At 46.9% G+C, this 17611-nt stretch overlaps 1 protein-coding gene across 2 annotated transcripts in view; it reads right to left on the bottom strand.

Annotated features, from left to right (window-relative positions):
• PDCD2 (programmed cell death 2) overlaps positions 1-17611 on the bottom strand; it is a 242329-nt gene that overhangs the window by 23565 nt on the left and 201153 nt on the right. Inside the window, exon 5 of one of the 2 annotated variants that reach the window (XM_069234983.1) lies at positions 5920-6033. The exons of the other annotated variant lie outside the window; for it this stretch is intronic. Within the exon in view, the coding sequence (XP_069091084.1) occupies positions 5920-6033 (114 nt within the window). The remainder of the gene's footprint in view (positions 1-5919; positions 6034-17611) is intronic. 2 annotated transcript variants of the gene reach the window in all.

Genomic DNA, 17611 nt, shown 5'->3' on the forward strand with positions numbered 1-17611 from the left:
GGAATAGTCCTGAAGGGGAGGGAGTAGCCCCTTCTGACTATCTGCAAAACCCACCTCTGACGTGATGGACCGCCAGCGGAACAGGTGATGGCGAATACTGCCTCCGACTGGTCCCTGGAGGGGAATCATCAGACTAGGAAGTTTTGGAGGCAGCTGCAGAGGTGGGAGGGTGAGGGTAGGTTGTGGGGGAGGAGTGGTGGGCTGGCTGGACCATTGGCTTCCTTATCCACAAGGACTGTGGAGCCTACGTACCCGTCCACACAGAGGCTGGGCAGCATGTGCAGCACAGAGGCTGGAAGGGGAACAGATATGGAGGGACACCCCTTCCGTTGCCACAAAAGGGGCAAAAATTAGGCTGAGGGGGCTGGCAGCTGCATGGCCCAATGACCTGGCTGTAGCACGAGAATCCTTGAAGTGCTTGAGCGCAGAGTCTGCTTTTTCTGCAGAGATGGTGCCATCAAAGGGCATGTCGGTAAGGTAAGTTTGGACATCCCTTGAAAAGCCAGAAATCCTCAACTAGCGGTGGTGCCTCAGGGCTACCGTCGATATAACTGCTCTCACTGAGTCAGTCATGTCCTGCTTTGCTCTGTCTCTCCCATCAGCAACAGCTTGAGTACAGCCCGGGCCTCCTCCGGGACCTGTTACTGCACTTGTGCAACAGTATCCCACAGCGTGTGGGAGTAAGTGCCCAAAATGCATGAAGTGTTCAAGGACCACAATGACAGGCTGCAGGAACAAAACATATTTTTCCCAAGTTGGACCAGCCTCTTGGGCTCCACATCTGGGGGTGCTGTAGGGAATGAGCCCCGGGATGCAGAGGCTTGGATAACCAGTCCTGTTCATAGAAGCCCCTGTAGGGGTTAAGAGGATGAAGACCCAGGCAGAAGCATTTCTGTCAGGGGGCTAGTCCTGACTGCCACCAAAGGAAGCTTGGGGGCCCAGGATCTCGGCAGCTCTTCACACCACCATGGAATAGGACACTTCCTCCTGCATAATCAGGGGAAGTATCCAGACCACTGGCTTCCCCCAGGTCTGTACGCCAGTCCATAGGGTCTTGTAGCTGGCATTCTAGAGGGTCCAGCGACCCTCCCATTTGTTACCGTACCCCAACCCATAAGAATAATGGTCAGGATCTGAAATAGGGGGCAAGGCACCAGTCGGAATCGGTTTCACTGATCCGGTTCTGTGTCGGAGTCGGCAATGAGGATTGGGTTGACGCTGGTTCAGATCCAGGAACGGATTCATGGGTGCCCCCCTGGAGCCGATGCTGAAGCAATTGACGTGGATTCCAAACGGAGCCCTTTCCGACCCCACGGGATCCAAGGGCACTTCGGCGGGGTCAGACTTCCCAAAAATGAGGTGCATGGCCTCATAAAACTGAGTTGGGTAGGGGTTGCTCCGGCTCCCTGAAACTCGGTGAGGCAACCCAGACACAGGCTCCACAGGTGACAGACGGGGTGAACATTTGTTCTTCTTCAACTTCTCCTTGTCCCTCGACTTACCCGATCATCCCGAGAACCTGCAGTGGGATAATGATGATGAGGGGTGGGCTCTGTGACCCCTCCCAGAACCTTCATTTCACCCGAGATCTGGACCTACGTGGAGCCGAGCACCAGGCAACAAGATGTTTCAAGAACTGCTCCCCTTGCCACAATTCCACTTCTGCCTGATCTAACCAGATCAACAACATGGGACATGGTGTTGGGTATGGTGCTACTTGATTAGTATTTTACAACCTGCTTCAGTGCCCTGGACATGCATGATAAATCTTCTGATGTTGCTCATAATGATATGCCACTGCTCATCTGAAAACTGTTCACCTAGATGTTTGTTCCACTGTCATTGGAATTTTGGTTTTAGACAACTGCCCACGTCCTAAAGAATACAGTATATTCTAGCTATGAAGTCATCTGATGAATTTTGTAGCAATTTTTCAAATGCTTATAATGGACATGTGGCTTCTGATCCAATCTCAGAGCTACAACCCCAATGCTAGATTTGAGTGTAACGAAAGTGCTCATCATCCTGCAGGCCAAATTGTTTTTTTATGGACTTAAGTGACAACTACTCTTTTTTTTAAGAAAAAGATCCCATAATTTGGTGCATTTAGCGTTTCTCCATTCTCACAAGGGAGTTATGGATAACCCTGAATGGAAGGCCTGATTTCCCAGAAAGTGGTGTGCAAGGGGCTGGCAGTGAAGTGAGAACCATAATAATGCCAATTCAGTCCCTAACAGCTAGTTGTGTCATTGATGCAGCAGTAAGTAATCCTATATGGCCTATCTTTAGAATTAATTCACAGTATCTCTAGGGTAGTCTGCTGACCAGGTTATGGTCTATAAAACGCTATTGGCTTTTTGCAACTTCAACCATTACAGAAAGTACCGCACATGGGTAGCCTGGTAGTAGTTCTAAATGTGTGGAATCCCCAGGCCTCTGTGAATGGAAGAAAAGTATCCCATTTTACTAGGAATCCTTAATTTCTTTCATCCCCCTAAAAAGGTGGCATTACAGTCACAGGAGGAATTGTCCGGCAATAGTTAATGGTATTGTTTGGAATAAGAATAGTATTTTAGTTAGAATACTCATTTTTCTCATTTGGACTGCTTAGCCAGGACTGGGCCATGTTATACCACCTTTGAAAATCTGAGGTGAAAATTCCCAATAGTGGTGGAAAGTTAGCTCTATATATTTCTGGTAGGGTATCCACTATTGTGATCGCCAAGTATTTTAAATACTTGGAGCTCTTTTTGAACTGGTCATCAAGAATATTACAACCAAACTGAGGTCCCATCGGATCATAACAAAAGGTGAAGGAGGAAACATGTATGCAAGCCCTTTTGAAAAATCTTAAACCAATAGGAAATTAAACATAGGTGGCTGATTTGTAAGGCAAACCTACACCGAAAGGTCTGCAGTGCAGCCTTTAACAATGCCCATCATAACCTTGCTGGGCTTTAGAAAGAGAAAAATTTAGCGTATCTGATAGCTGTGCCTTCAATCAATCTACATACTCATTTGCACATTAGGTACCAATGTGCATCTGGACTGATTCTGTGGATAGATGATGAGCTGACAGGATTAGGTTGATCATCTCAACAGGCAGGCGAATGGAGCTCTAGTGCGCATTCTCAGGCTCCAGACATAAAGCTGGGAGCTCTGAAGGTTGGGATAAAGATCTTGTCCCTCCAACTGGAAAATGCAGTCTGTCACGAGATGTAGCCGGAGCAGAGGACACAAGGAGAGTCTCAGAAGGTCTGCATACCAAACCCTAGTTGGCCAGTCCAAGGCAATCAGAATGAATCTCGCTCATGTCACAATATACTCAATACCTGAAGCATTAATGGTATGGAAAGAAATGCATAGTGAAGCAGAAAATTCCATATCAACCAAAACACAGATCCTCAAGGCCCCATACAACAGAAACTAGAGGGCACAGAACTGTGGGCAATGTACGTTCTCTATACTGACAAAAAGGTCCAAGAGTGCCCGCAGGGCGAAGATATTCTTGACCACCAAGATCACAAGTGGAGACACTATTTGTGGTTGGCAAGACTATGCAGACTCAGGCTGTCAGCGCCGACGTTCAGCGAGCCTGCCAGATGGTTGGTGACCAGCCAGGTCCAAAACACTTCCAACCCAGCCCAGAGCCTCAAAGGTTCCCGGCAAAAAAAATGAGACTCCACACCTGTTTGCTTACATTCCACATTGCAAACATGTTGTTTGTTGGCATCTGGACAGATTGGCTGCAAAAAGTGGGCAAGAAAGCTTTCAGGGCCTGTCAAACTATACACAGCTTGAGCACGTTGATGAACTGAACCTACTCTTCTGGAGACCAGAGGCCTCTGAACTCCAGTTCCTCCACACCCACTTTAAGGTAGATCTGTCCGTCACTACTGGGGCCATTGCTGTTGTTGTACTGCATATTCGCCTATACTGACCACCAGAGCACATCCATCACCACATCCATCACCATGTCCAGGGAATTCTAACATCTCACAAATCGCCCATGTTGTGCACACTGTACATGGAGACACCATTGGAGAGCCTGTATTGTGGTCAGCAGAATGCAGAAAAACAGCACCTACCCAATAAAGAACCTCCTGGGCTGGAATTTGAGACCGCCACCCCCCACCCCACCTTCCACACAATGCCCCAGATCCTCTGGGGAAGCGGGAAAGCCCTAAAAATGTTGTGTACCGCACTGTTCCTATGAAGAGGCACTGAGTTGACCAAAAAGCCCAAGTCAAACAGCAGGCATGCTATGGCATTGCAGGTAGTATGACACATACAATTGTCAAGGTACTGGAACACCAAGACCCCCAACCTTTGTAGATATGCCATTACCACTGGCATCACCTTCATGAAGACCCTGGTTGACATAAGTCAGTCCTAATTGGAGGACTATGGACTGGCAGTGGGTCAAACCAATCATGAACACCAGGTGTCTCCAGTGCAACTGCAGGATTGGTATGTAGAATCAGGTATCCTGCAAGTAAAGGAGTACCGTCCAGTTTTCAGCTCCCAGCACCAAAAGCACGTATGAAGGGGAACAGCATACTGAGCTTGTCCTTGTGAAAAAGTGAAAGTTCATATGGCTGAGACCTATGATCACACGCAGACCAACACTCTTATTGGGAACCAACAAATAGCAGGAGTAGTACCTATTCCCAACTTGCTGCTCTGGACCAAACTGAACTTTTCTTTTCGCAACATGGCACCCACCTCCTGTTGTAGAATCCAGGTTGATCTTCCGATTGAAGTGACTGAGGGAGGGATTTGGGAAGGGACTTGTTGGAATGCAGGGAATATCTCCTTTATATAATCTGCAAGAGTCACTGGTCCTTTGTAATGGTCATCTAGGCATGTACAAAGGAGGATACCCTCCCACCAACCAGCTGTGTGTGTTCTCTTAAGGGTAAACTAAATCTGCTTTGCAGGGGATCAGGGGAGCACAATAAGGAAAAGGGATGTCTACCTTTTTGTTTGCCTCTACCCTGTACTGCGGCAGAAATTGGTTCAGCCTTTGGCTGGGCTAGGAAAGCTGGAATTAGCAAAAATGAAGCAGTTTTAAGTAGCCCCAAAACTTCCAGTATTGTATTGAAATCTTGAGATGGGGATGCTAATCCCACAGATCGGGGAGTTGCGCCGCCTGCCTTGAACCTCTAACCAGCCCTGCAAAATTATGTTTCGGATGCTCAGATAAACTGTGTATCACCACGTTAGCCTTTTCACACATATTGCTGATTTCTAGACATTTCCAGCTTCGAAATCTCTAGAAGTATCTGCTTTTAATTCTCTAGCAGAATCCGCTGCAGATACTGCAGGAGATTTAGAAGTAAGGAAAGGACACATTACGCTGCACAACATCCTGCATTACCTTTGAATACATCTGTGGTTCTATGTTGAAATATTACTTTCTCATTCCTTTCCATTTTATTTGGACTGAGGACTGACTTTACTTGTTTGCCCTAAGGAAGTCTCGTAGAAGACTAAACGTGCTGGCTAGAGCAGAGAAGCCACAAAATAAACAAGTGTCAACATTAATCAAGACTCAAATTTATATTTTTTGGTACTCATATGTTGTTTCAAAGGTTGAGGTCAAGTTTGAATTTGTTTTTATAAATATATGGACTAAAAACATTTTTTTCAAAGTACAACTGAACTGAAGCTCATGAACATATACTTGAAAGGTATGCTATGTCAGAGGTACCAATGAGTACTGTTCGCAAATAACTGATCATATGCTTAAGTTCCCACCAGAAAATTGGGTGCCTAATAGAAACACTGTTTACAATAGAGAAATGTTTATGCTCATGAAAATGGTGCAGTATACATTGCGCCTAATCAGTTTCAATGACAGCAGAGTTTTCAGCAAATGAATATGTCCACAAAAGCAAGAAAATTCAACTTGGATACCTGAAACTCAAATATCCGTTTGGCACCACAAAGACAATTTGGAATATCTGTATCCTGAGGAACATGGTCACCTGAAATCCATAGAGGGTCTCCACCTCTGCTGTATCTCAAAACCTAAATGTAAAATAACAAAAACTCAAAACCTTCCTCATTAAACTCTGAAATACATGGTACATGACAATGACATTTCATTATATAAAGTGCAAATTCATGCTCATGTGCCTCGGATCCTACTGATGGATACTTTCTTTTCTCATTCTTCTTACCATTTACTCACTAAAAGTATATTAAATTCAGTGCAGTTATACATTTAGCATAGCTTAGAATGTCTAATGTAGGATACTGACAAATCACTCTTTCTATGCCTTTGCAACTGCAAAGGAGTTGACAAATTCATAGTCTGCTAGTTCGATTTAAAAGTGGGCAAACCGGCAGTATGTTGACAGAGCCAACTCTAGCTTCATTGCAGACATACTCCTCCAACGGCCCGATGTAGTAAAGGCCGTTGGAGTTTAAAATGACTGTCCACCCAATTTAGAGTGGGTGGTATGGTGGCTTTCATTTTTTGTCTTTTTTAAAATTTGTACTTATAATCAATCACATGGTGGCAAGGGGCAGTAAAAATAAAACAAGCATCGGCAAAGGTCTCACCTATACAGGATCTATTGACTTCGGCAATGCATTTTGCCATGTTGTACACTAGTGTGGCTGCTGCTCAGAATGGCTAAAAGTCAGTGGAGTGTCAAAGTGGAGTGGGGGAGTAGAGTGTTGTAGAATAGGTTTGTTGGAATGTTGTGGAGTGGAGTGTGTAAAGCAGAGCCCTAGAGTTGAGGGGAGTAGAGTTCAGTGGCAGAATGTTGTAGAGTGGGGTGGAATAGGGAGAAGTGGGATTGAGTGGACTGAGGTGGTGGGGTGAACTGGATTAGAGTAGAGTGGGGTGGATTGGACTGTGGTAGAAAGGGGTGGCTTGAGTTAAGTAGGGTGGATTGGGGTGGGGTGAATTGGATTGGGGTGGATAGGAATTATAGGTGTGGGGTGGATTGGAGGTGGTTGGATTAGATTGGAATAGAGTAGGGTATATTGATGTGGGGTGAATTGGAGTCACTGGATTGGACAGGAGTGGGGTGGGGTGGACTGGGGTGGGGTGGATGGATTGGAGTGGGTGGACTGGAAGGGGATCAACTACACTGGGATAGAGTGGAATGGATTGGACTGGGTTACAGTGGACTGGCTTGAAGCAGAGCGTGGTGGATCAGAGTGAGTGGGGTGGACTGAAATTGGCTGGGTCGATTGTTGAGGGTGTGGTGGGCCGCAGTGAGGTGGACTGGATTGTGGTGTGTTGGTTTGGATTGGAGTGGGGTGGACCAGATTGGCGTGGGTGAACTGAACTGAGTGGGGTTTATTGGGACGGGCTGGCAGGATTGGACTGGGTGTGGATTTAACTGGGATGAGTGGGATGGATTGGGGTAGTGTGGGGTGAATTGGGGTAGAGTGGAATGAACTGGAGCTGAGTGGGATACATTTGGGTGGACTGGGGTTACATAGGAGTGCAGTGAGGTGGACTGGGGTGGGATGGATTGGAGTGGGGCAGACTGGAGTGGGGTGGATCAGAGTGAGGTGGATTGAATTGAGATTCGGGACTGCGCTGAGTAGGGTAGATTAGGGTGGGTAGGGGCGGATTAGATTGAGTGATATAGAATAGATTGGGTGGATTGGATTCATTGGACTGGAGTGGAGCGGATACAAATGGAGGGTGGTGGATTGGAGTGGGGTGGGCAGAACGGACTGGAGTGAAGTGGACTGAACTCGGATGTGGTGGTGTGGATTGGACTGGGATAGAGTGGGCTCGATTGGGGTAGAGTGTGGTGGATTGGAGTGAGGAGAGTGAATTGGGTGGACTGGAGTGAGGGGGAAGGACTGGAGTGAGATGGAGAGGGTGGGTGGACTGGAGTGGGTGAACCGGTCTGGGGTGTGGTGGGCTGCAGTGAGATGGATTGGAGATGGGTGGGTGGATTGGAGTGGTGTGGATTGCAGTGAGGTGGGGTGGACTAGACTGGCATGGGGTGAACTGGAGTGTGGTGGGCTGTATGGACTGGAGTGGAGTGAACTGAACTGAGATGGGTGGGGGAGATTGGAGTAAAGTGGGGTGGATTGGAGTGGGGATTGCTTTGGAGTGGGATGGGGTGGGGATTGCACTGGAGTGGAGTGGGAGTGGATTGCACTGAGGTGGTTTGGCGTGTGTTGAATTGGAGTGGACTGAATTTGGGTGGATTGGAAGGAGTGTGGTAGAACGGATGGGGGGGACTGGATAGGGGTGGGGTGAGGCGGAGTGGATTGGACTGGAGTATGTGGGGTGGATTGGAGTGGACTGAAGTGGATTGGGCTGGGTGGATTGGGGCACGGTGTGCTGGGGTGGGGTGGTCTGAAGTGGGGTAGACTGGATTGGTGGGGGTGGTTTGGAGTGGGGTGGATTGGAGTGGTGTGGGGTGGACTAACTGGATTGGCTTGGGGCGAATTGGAGTGGGATAGATTGTTTTCAACTGGAGTGGGCAGGGCGGAGTGGGGCAGGTTATGTTGGATTGAAGTGGGTAAACTGAAGTGAGGCAGATTCTTTTGAATTGGAAGGGGCAGATTGTTTTGGATTGGAGTGGGACAGACTGGAGTGGTGCAGATTGTTTTGGACTGAAGTAGGGCAAACTGGAGTGGAGCAGGTTAGATTGGGGTGGAGGAAGGAGTGAAGTGGTTGGAGTGGATTGGATTGGGGCGAATGGCTTGGAGTGGATTCATGTGGGGTGAGGTGGATTGTAGTGGGACAGAGTGGAGTGGGGTGTACTGCATTGATTATATGTTAAATGATAATTTCAGGAATCACATATAAGAAAGGAACAATGCCGCTTTGCAATATTTAAAACAAATAATCGCCACCTTCTGAGAACAAATCCCATAAGCAAACTTGAGTACAAACTGAGAAAAGACGACTTGGCAAAATAAAGAAAGTTAGCTACAGAAAAAATAACATTTCAAATTTGTTTGTCCTGCTGGGCATGTTTTTGCCAGTCACACACCTTCTATCTGCAGGGCCTTAAAAGTTAAAAAGAACAAAATAGTACATCAATCATGTCAGAAGTGGCGAACGGGCACTGACTAAATTGAATCAAATCAGTGCCTGGTCCCTGCTCCAACAGAGAGGAACAGAAATAATGCTTGGCCTGCAGGGACTGAGCCAACAAATAGTAAGTAACAGGCGGGCTCAAGCCCTTTACTGTACACAACATAGTCGTGCAAGCAAGCGCTAGGCATGTGCACTCGCAGGCTCATGTATAGAAATTACTCCCACACCATGGGAGTAAACTCCAATAATGCTGGGGTCATTAATTTTAATTTTGTCAGATACAAACTCCAATTTAGGGAGTTTGTTTTTGAAAAAAGTAAAGGTTTATATAACTTTGATGGCGTCCACCATGTTTGACAGAGCCAGCCATCAAACCTTTGCAACAATGACAGGAACCACTGTGATGGTGATTCATGTCAATGTTAAGGGATGTCCAAAGGGCTGTTGGACATCTCTAAATCTGAAGCATGGGATGTCCGTCAGGGAGACAGAGTGACTTACTACTTTGGCCCTGAGAAACATTACTCCATCTTCCAAATTCTAAATTAGGCCCTTAACTGCTTCTGTGCCTTGGACGAGGTGATCTTGTCCAAGGGCACCAGTTCCCTGGTGCCTTCGACGAGATCACCTCGTCCTGCACCCGGCCCACTAGCGCTCCCCCCCATGAGCCCCCCACCCACACACCCCCGGTCGTGGATGGAAGGGGAATCCCTTTCCCTTCCACCCCCGACCCCCACCACCCTCAGCAATCTGATGACGACAGCGCGCCAACGTCATCAAGTATTGCTGAGGCCACGCTGGAAGCCATTTGCTTCCAGCGCGTCAAGGAAGAGGACTCTAAACAGGTGAGTCCTTCACTTTTAGGGGGTTTGGGGGGGGGGAGAAAAACAGACACCCTGTGCCTGTTTTCAGTGGATTCCTGCTTCATGATTGCAGGCGGGGCCCGCGATCGTGGAGCAGTAATCGCCACTAGGCACCAGGGATTTTTTTGTTGGCTTAGTTTTGGGAGCGACCCCTTGGGCAAGCGTCGCTCCCATTGGGGGCTATATTTAATACCATTTCGGTCCCCGCTGCGGTCAGATCGGCTGATCTGCCCCCAGGGGGGTCTGAAAACCACTAGACACCAGGGAATTATTTTTTGGGGAGCGACCCCTTGGGCAAGGGTCGCTCCCCTTGGGGGGCATAATTAATCCTATTTCGGCCCCCTAGGGGCAGATCGGCCGGCCGAACCGCCTCGGGGGGTGGGGGGGGGGGGGGGGGGGGGAGTCCAAAAACCACTAGACACCAGGGAATTTATTTTCCATATTTTTGGGGGGGCAGCGACCCCTTAGGCAAGGGTCGCTGCCTCAGTGACAATCATTTTTTATATGTTTCGTCCCCCCCGGGGCTAGTTCGGCCATGTTTTTGGCCGATCTGGTCCCCGGGGGGGTTGAAACCCACTAGGCGCCAGGGATTGAGTGGTGTGTGTGTTTGGGGGCACCCCCTGGGTAAGGGTCACCCCCCCAAAAGGGTGAAATTTTGTATTGGCCATCTCTGCCCCCCATGGGGGCAGATGGGCCTATTTTTGTAGGCCCATCTGCCCCCAACGAAGGCAGAAACCACCAATACGCCAGAGATTTTTTTTTGTTCCCCTTTTTTTGTTTTGTGCTGGGGTAGTGCCCCCTTTGGCAAGGGTCGCCCCCTAAAGGGGGCACAGAGCTGTTGGCCAATTTCTTTTTACGCCCATCTGCCCCACTTGGGCACCAGGGATCCTGTGTGTGCGTGTGTGGGGGGGGAGTGGGGGAACACGTCACCTTTGGCAAGGGACACCCCCCCCAAACACGGTACAGAGCTGTTGGCCATTTCTGCCCCACTTGGAGGCAGATCAGCCTGTTTTTTTTTTTAGACCCATCTGCCTCCTAGTGGGGCAGAAGCCACTTAGGCACAAGGGACAATTTCTAAGTTCTTGGTGGCGGGGTGTTTGTCAACTGGCGAAGTATTTGTATTTGTGATTATAACAGTTTATTTATTCTTTTTGTTCTAGTTCAAAGCTTTTGCTTCCTTTGCTGTGGATCCTTGCGGTTTTGGCAGTAGTTGTCCTGCGGTTTGCATAGTTGCATGTTTTAGGTAAGTGTAAGAGTATTGTTGACATGCATGAATGACATGTTTGTAGGTGGTGTACTAAATGCAGTAGTGTGTGTGAAATTGTCCCTAGATTTGAGCACAATAATATTTTTGTGTTGTCATATGTCTAATTTGCTTTTTAGTTTTAGTGGGATATTGTTGGTGATTGCTGTGTCTGTGCAGAGTAGTTGCTGGTGAGTAGCAATGTTTTTTAGTACATAACTCTTTGTGATGAAGCTACACTTTGTTTATTACTTATTTTAGTGCTAGTTGTTGTTGGCAATCCATTTGTTGTTAGTGAGGATCATGGCTAGCCGCAGTGTGACTACTCAGCAGGTTGTTGGCATGCTCTTTGAGTCGTCTTCAGACCGTGATTACGAGACTGACACTGCATCTGAGGCAGAGGAGGAAGTGAGAGATTCTGGCAGTGAGTTTTCTGTCCAAGAGGGTTCTTCTGATGAGGAATCTGATCTCAATGCAGATGAAGGGCCTGTTTTAGAGGAGGACATTGATGTGCCAAGAGTGCAGCAGCCTGGGGCTGAAGGGTTTCCCATTAGAAGACCTGACACCTGGATTGCCCCAAACATGGAGCAGCCACAGTTACCTGTATTTACTAGTCTCCCAGGGTGTAGAGTCAATACGGAAAACTTTTTGCCTGTCCATTTCTTTCACTTGTTTATGGACCATGTCTTTTTGGAAGAGATTGTGGAGCAGACTAATTTGTATGCAGAACAGTATTTGAGGGGCAACGCTGACAGACTTAGGCCTCAGTCTAGAGCTACTCAGTGGGTTCCCACATATCTGGGAGAGATGAAAAAGTTTAGGTTTGACTTTTTTGATGGGGTTGATCAAGAAGCAGTCACTGGCTTCTTATTGGTCTACTAGTCCCTTGATGGCAATGGCTATATTTCCAGCAACTATGACATGTAATCACTATTTGCTTCTTCTTCGTATGCTGCATTTTGTAGACAATGCTTTAGCCTTGCCACGAGATCACCCTGATTATGACTGTCTTTTTAAGAATAGGCCTGTCCTTGATCATTTTGTAGATCAGTTTTCAGAGGTCTATGTTCCAGGCAAAGAGAGAAGTGTGGATGAGTCTTTGGTCCTTTTCAAAGGGCGTTTAGTTTTTAAGCAGTACATTCCTAGTAAGAGGGCACGGCATGGGATTAAATTATATATGCTTTCAGAAAGCAGTACAGGATGTGTGTATAATTTCCGGGTCTACACTGGTAGGGATTCCAAAATTGACCCTCCTGGTTGTCCGGCCACTTTTGGAGTTAGTGAAAAATTTGTGTGAGAACTTGGTAGACGACTGTTTAACAAAGGTCACCATTTGTACGTAGATAATTTCTACACTGGAGTGCAGTTGTTCAAGGAGTTCTTTAGAGTGGACACTGTTGCTTGTGGCACAATCCGTTCTAACCGGAAAGGATATCCAAGTGAGCTTGTCTGTAAAAAACTTGAGAGGGGACAGTGCAGTGCCTTGCGGAATAATGAGGCTAGCTCTGAAATTTTCAGACAAGGGATGTGTACATGCTATCTACCATCCATGATGAGAGTACTTCCCCTGTGACTGTTTGGGGTCAGGTTGCGGAAGTGCGCAAACCTGCGTGCATTTTGGACTACAATAGGCACATGGGTGGTGCTGATAGAGTAGATCAGAGGTTGGAACCTTACACTGCTCTTCGTAAGTCTTACGTGTGGTATAAAAAGTTGGCCCTAAATTTCTTTCATTTGGCAACTTTTATTGCGTTCAAGGATTGTTCACCTGAGTCAAGGATGACATTTGTTAAATTTCAGGAGTCAGTGATAGAGAGCCTTATTGTGGTGGAACAGGCAAGAGTTCCTAGAGTAGAAGTGGTGGAGGATGTGCCATGATTGAAAGATCTGCACTTTCCAGATCACATTCCTCCCACTCCCAAAAAAGACTTGCCCACAAAGAAATGTAGAGTATGTGCCCGGAGAGCAATCCGGAGGGAGAGCCGGATGTACTGCCCAGATTGCCCTTCAAAGCCTGTGCTGTGTGTGCCCGGCTGTTTTAGAAGTTACCACACCAAGAAAAACTTTAGGGAAATACCGTGAGAGTAAACTGCCTATTTTATATTTTCATATGTTCAGTTTCACGGTTGGCATTACTGTCATGTATTTAGTTAGAGCTTTTGTGTTTGTTGTTATTTTATAATTAGTTAGTGGTTTCTTTGTTGTTTATAAACAACAAAAAAGTGATGGCGGTGTGCGTGGGGTGGCACTTGGCTGGCGGTGTGCGAGGGGTGGCGCTTGGCTGGCAGTGCCAGCCAAACGCCAGTCCACACACTCATCAGCTGGTGTGATTGCTGTATCAGACATGTGGGCATATGAAAGTGATGGGCCCTTGTGTGGCGGTGTCTGTCAATGAGAGTGTTGTAATGTGCTGGGCCCGTGGCTGGCAAAGCAAAAACAACAAGTGATGGACGGAATGCTGAACACTGTCCAACATTCACCCCCTGTACAGTGATCTGGGCCTAAATCCATCGTTTTTTTGCTGCCCATGCCATTCCAGTTTGGACCCAGCCATATGCAAATCAGTCTTGACCCTGTTCCCCATGGGAACAGTCCAGCCCGAACTGCTAGGCCAGGTCTTCCCTGGACTGGAAACAAGCATCCTGGGACCGGTTTCTGGGTTTCACCCCTCATCAGCCAGGCTAGCTTGAATCCAGTGGCATGGGAAGCACGGGACCCACGTCTGGGCATACCCTTCCCACTTAGGGCGACAAAGCAAAAACAACAAGTGATGGACGGAATGCTGAACATTGTCCAACATTCACCCCCAGTACAGTGATCTGGGCCTAAATCCATCGTTTTTTTGCTGCCCATGCCATTCCAGTTTGGACCCAGCCATATGCAAATCAGTCTTGACCCTGTTCCCCATGGAAACAGTCCAGCCCGAACTGCTAGGCCAGGTCTTCCCTAGACTGGAAACAAGCATCCTGGGACCGGTTTCGGGGTTTCACCCCTCATCAGCCAGGCTAGCATGAATCCAGTGGCATGGGAAGCACAGGACCCACGTCTGGGCATACCCTTCCCACTTAGGGCGACAAAGCAAAAACAAAAAGTGACAGACGGAATGCTGAACATTGTCCAACATTCACCCCCAGTACAGTGATCTGGGCCTAAATCCATCGTTTTTTTGCTGCCCATGCCATTCCAGTTTGGACCCAGCCATATGCAAATCAGTCTTGACCCTGTTCCCCATGGGAACAGTCCAGCCCGAACTGCTAGGCCAGGTCTTCCCTGGACTGGAAACAAGCATCCTGGGACCGGTTTCGGGGTTTCACCCCTCATCAGCCAGGCTAGCTTAAATCCAGTGGCATGGCTGGCGGCATGAATGGTCTTGTGCATGTCATGTATGAAAGGTGTGTGACTGGACTGTAAAGCGGTTGGTGCCTTGCCGTGGCTTTACAGCTCACGAGCTGCGAGTCAATGGTTTTATTAACAGTGCATTTCACTTTTGTGAAATCTCTTGTTAATAAAATTTGATCTAGTGAACCATCCCTCACCCTCGTGCCAAATCCAACCAGTATGGTTGGTAAAAAATTTAAAAACCTGCTCCGCTGTAATCAGGCGTTGCAGCACACTCGTGACACGCTAGGTGTCTCAGGTGGGACCCAGATGATGAAGCATGCCACCAACTTGGTTGGTGGGTGAGGGGTCTTTTTCACATAACCTAAGTGCATTTCTTTTCACAATTTTAGTGTTTGGCACATCACAGACGTATGTGGACACATCAAAATGATGTATTACGAAACTACCTGTGTTTGGGGGGGAGAGAGCACCTATGTTTTTGGTCCTGGGTGCAGCCTTCATCTAGGGAAACCTACGAAACCCAGACATTTTTTTAAACTAGACGCACCAAGAAGTCCAGGGAGGTGTGGCTTGCGTGGATCCCCCACTCTTACCCAGACTCCTCTGAAACCTCAAAATATGCTTAAAAAAGCATATTTTCCGGTCTTTTCTTTGTACGATCACCGCTCCAACACAAAATTCCTACTCCCCAGCATTCCCCTCAAGTCTCCCAAGCAAAATGACACCTCACTTGTGTGGGTCCCCAAAGCAGAGACAGCCTAAAGATGTATAAAAGAAGAATATGTGCTTATCAACTCGCTGTGCTATCCCCATAATCTCTTCAAGTTTGTGGCCTTTTTCTGTTGCAAGCACCTGGCCCACCCACACAAGTGAGGTATCATTTTTATCGGGAGACTTGGGGGAATGCTGGGTGGAATGAAATTTGTAGCTCCTCTCAGATTCCAGAACTTTCTGTCACCGAAATGTGAGGAAAAAGTGTTTTTTTAGCCACATTTTGAGGTTTGCAAAGGATTCTGGGTAACAGAACCTGGTGAGAGCCCCACAAGTCACCCCATCTTGGATTCCCCTAGGGCTCTAGTTTTAAAAAATGCACAGGTTTGGTAGGTTTCCCTAGGTGCCGGCAGAGCTAGAGGCCAAAATCTACAGGTAGGCACTTTGCAAAAAACACCTGTTTTCTGTAGAAAAATGTGATGTGTTCATGTTGTGTTTTGGGGCATTTCCTGTTGCAGGCGTGAGACCTACCCACACAAGTGAGGTATCATTTTTATCGGGAGACTTGGGGGAACATAGAATAGCAAAACAAGTGTTATTGCCTCTTGTCTTTCTCTACATTTTTTCCTTCCAAATATGAGAGTTTGTAAAAAAGACGTCTATTTGAGAAAGGCCCTGTAATTCACATGCTAGTATGCGCACCCCGGAAATCAGAGATGTGCAAATAACCACTACTCCGCAACACCTTATTTTGTGCCCATTTTGGAAATACAAAGGTTTTCTTGCTAGCTATTTTTCACTCTTTATATTTCAGCAAATGAATTGCTGTATACCCGGTATAGACTGAAAGCCCACTGCAGGGTGCAGCTCATTTATTGGCTCTGGGTACCTAGGATTCTTGATGAACCTATAAGCCCTATATACCCCCGCAACCAGAAGAGTCCAGCAGACGTAACAGTATATTGCTTTCAAAAATCTGACATTGCAGGAAAAAGTTATAGAGTAAAACGTAGAGAAAAATAGCTGGTTTTTTCACCTCAATTCGAATATTTCTTTTCTTTCAGTTGTTATTTTCTGTAGGAAACCCTTGTAGGATCTACACAAAGTACCCCTTGCTGAATTCAGAATTTTGTCTACTTTTCAGAAATGCTTAGGTTTCTGGGATCCAGCAATGGTTTCACGCCCATTTCTGTCAATGACTGGAAGGAGGCTGAAAGCACACCAAAAAAAAAAAAAAAATGGGGTATGTCGCAGTAAAATGCCAACATTGTGTTGAAAAATTGAGTTTTCTGATTCAAGTCTGCCTGTTCCTGAAATCTGGGAAGCTGGTGATTTTAGCACCGCAAACCCTTTGTTGATGCCATTTTCAGGGTAAAAACCACAAACCTTCATCTGCAGCCCCTTTTTCCCATTTTTTTTTTTTTTTAAACGAAATTTTCACTGTACTTTGGCTAATTTCTTGGCCTCCTTCAGGGGAACCCACAAAGTCTGGGTACCTCTAAAATCCCTAGGATGTTGGAAAAAAAGGACGCAAATTTGGCGTGGGTAGCTTATGTGGACAAAACGTTATGAGGGCCTAAGCGAGAACTATTCCAAATAGGCCAAAAAAGGCCTGGCACAGGAGGGGGAAAAGGCCTGGCAGCGAAGGGATTAATCTTCAATGGTATGAGTGGCAGTAAACGGTTTACCTTGTAGTAATTTACTGCATAAATATCCAATCTTCTTTTAAACGAGGAGACCTCACTTTAAGGAGCCTTTTATGAATTACTGTTCCCTTGATGTACAGTGGGTTTATTTTGAGTTGCTCTGAAAACACGAAATAGATGAAGATGAAATAGTGAGTTTATTTGGTTACAATGACAATGTGCAAGGTGTCAAGAATGCATGTTTACTAAGTAAGTACAGCAGTACTTACTGAGAAACTGGGCCTGCAAGCTTTGAGTCCAAGCACCCTTTAATAATGCTTTGGCTGTTAAAATGATAATCCCAGAGATGTAACCATGTTTGTGGGGTGTAGGTCTTAGATACCCACAACAAGCAACCTGGTGAACCAAACAATGAAGAATGGTAGGCAGGTTGAGGCAGTGGGGTGATGGCGAGAGTTGAGGGCCTGACTTCAACAGCTAGAGCAGTGTTTCTCGTGATCATCATCAAAGGAAAACAGTGTGGCCAGCAAGCCTTTTTGCGGCAGGTCACTGGGGTCATTCTGGCACTGGCATACTGAGTGGCAGACAGGGGCCTGCAGTGCCTTAGAGAGTGCCCAAATCTCTGGAACCTACCTGCCAGTGCTTGAAATGGAATGAAAAAGATAGGAGAATCTCTAAAAGGGGTATAGCCACAGAAGTAAAACTGGGAATCATTTCTAAGAGGCGTGGCTACGTAATTAAGTAATTGGATTAAACCATGTAAAATAAAATCTTG

The sequence above is a fragment of the Pleurodeles waltl genome, chromosome 5, assembly GCF_031143425.1.
Source record: "Pleurodeles waltl isolate 20211129_DDA chromosome 5, aPleWal1.hap1.20221129, whole genome shotgun sequence".
In the NCBI taxonomy this organism is placed as follows: domain Eukaryota; kingdom Metazoa; phylum Chordata; class Amphibia; order Caudata; family Salamandridae; genus Pleurodeles; species Pleurodeles waltl.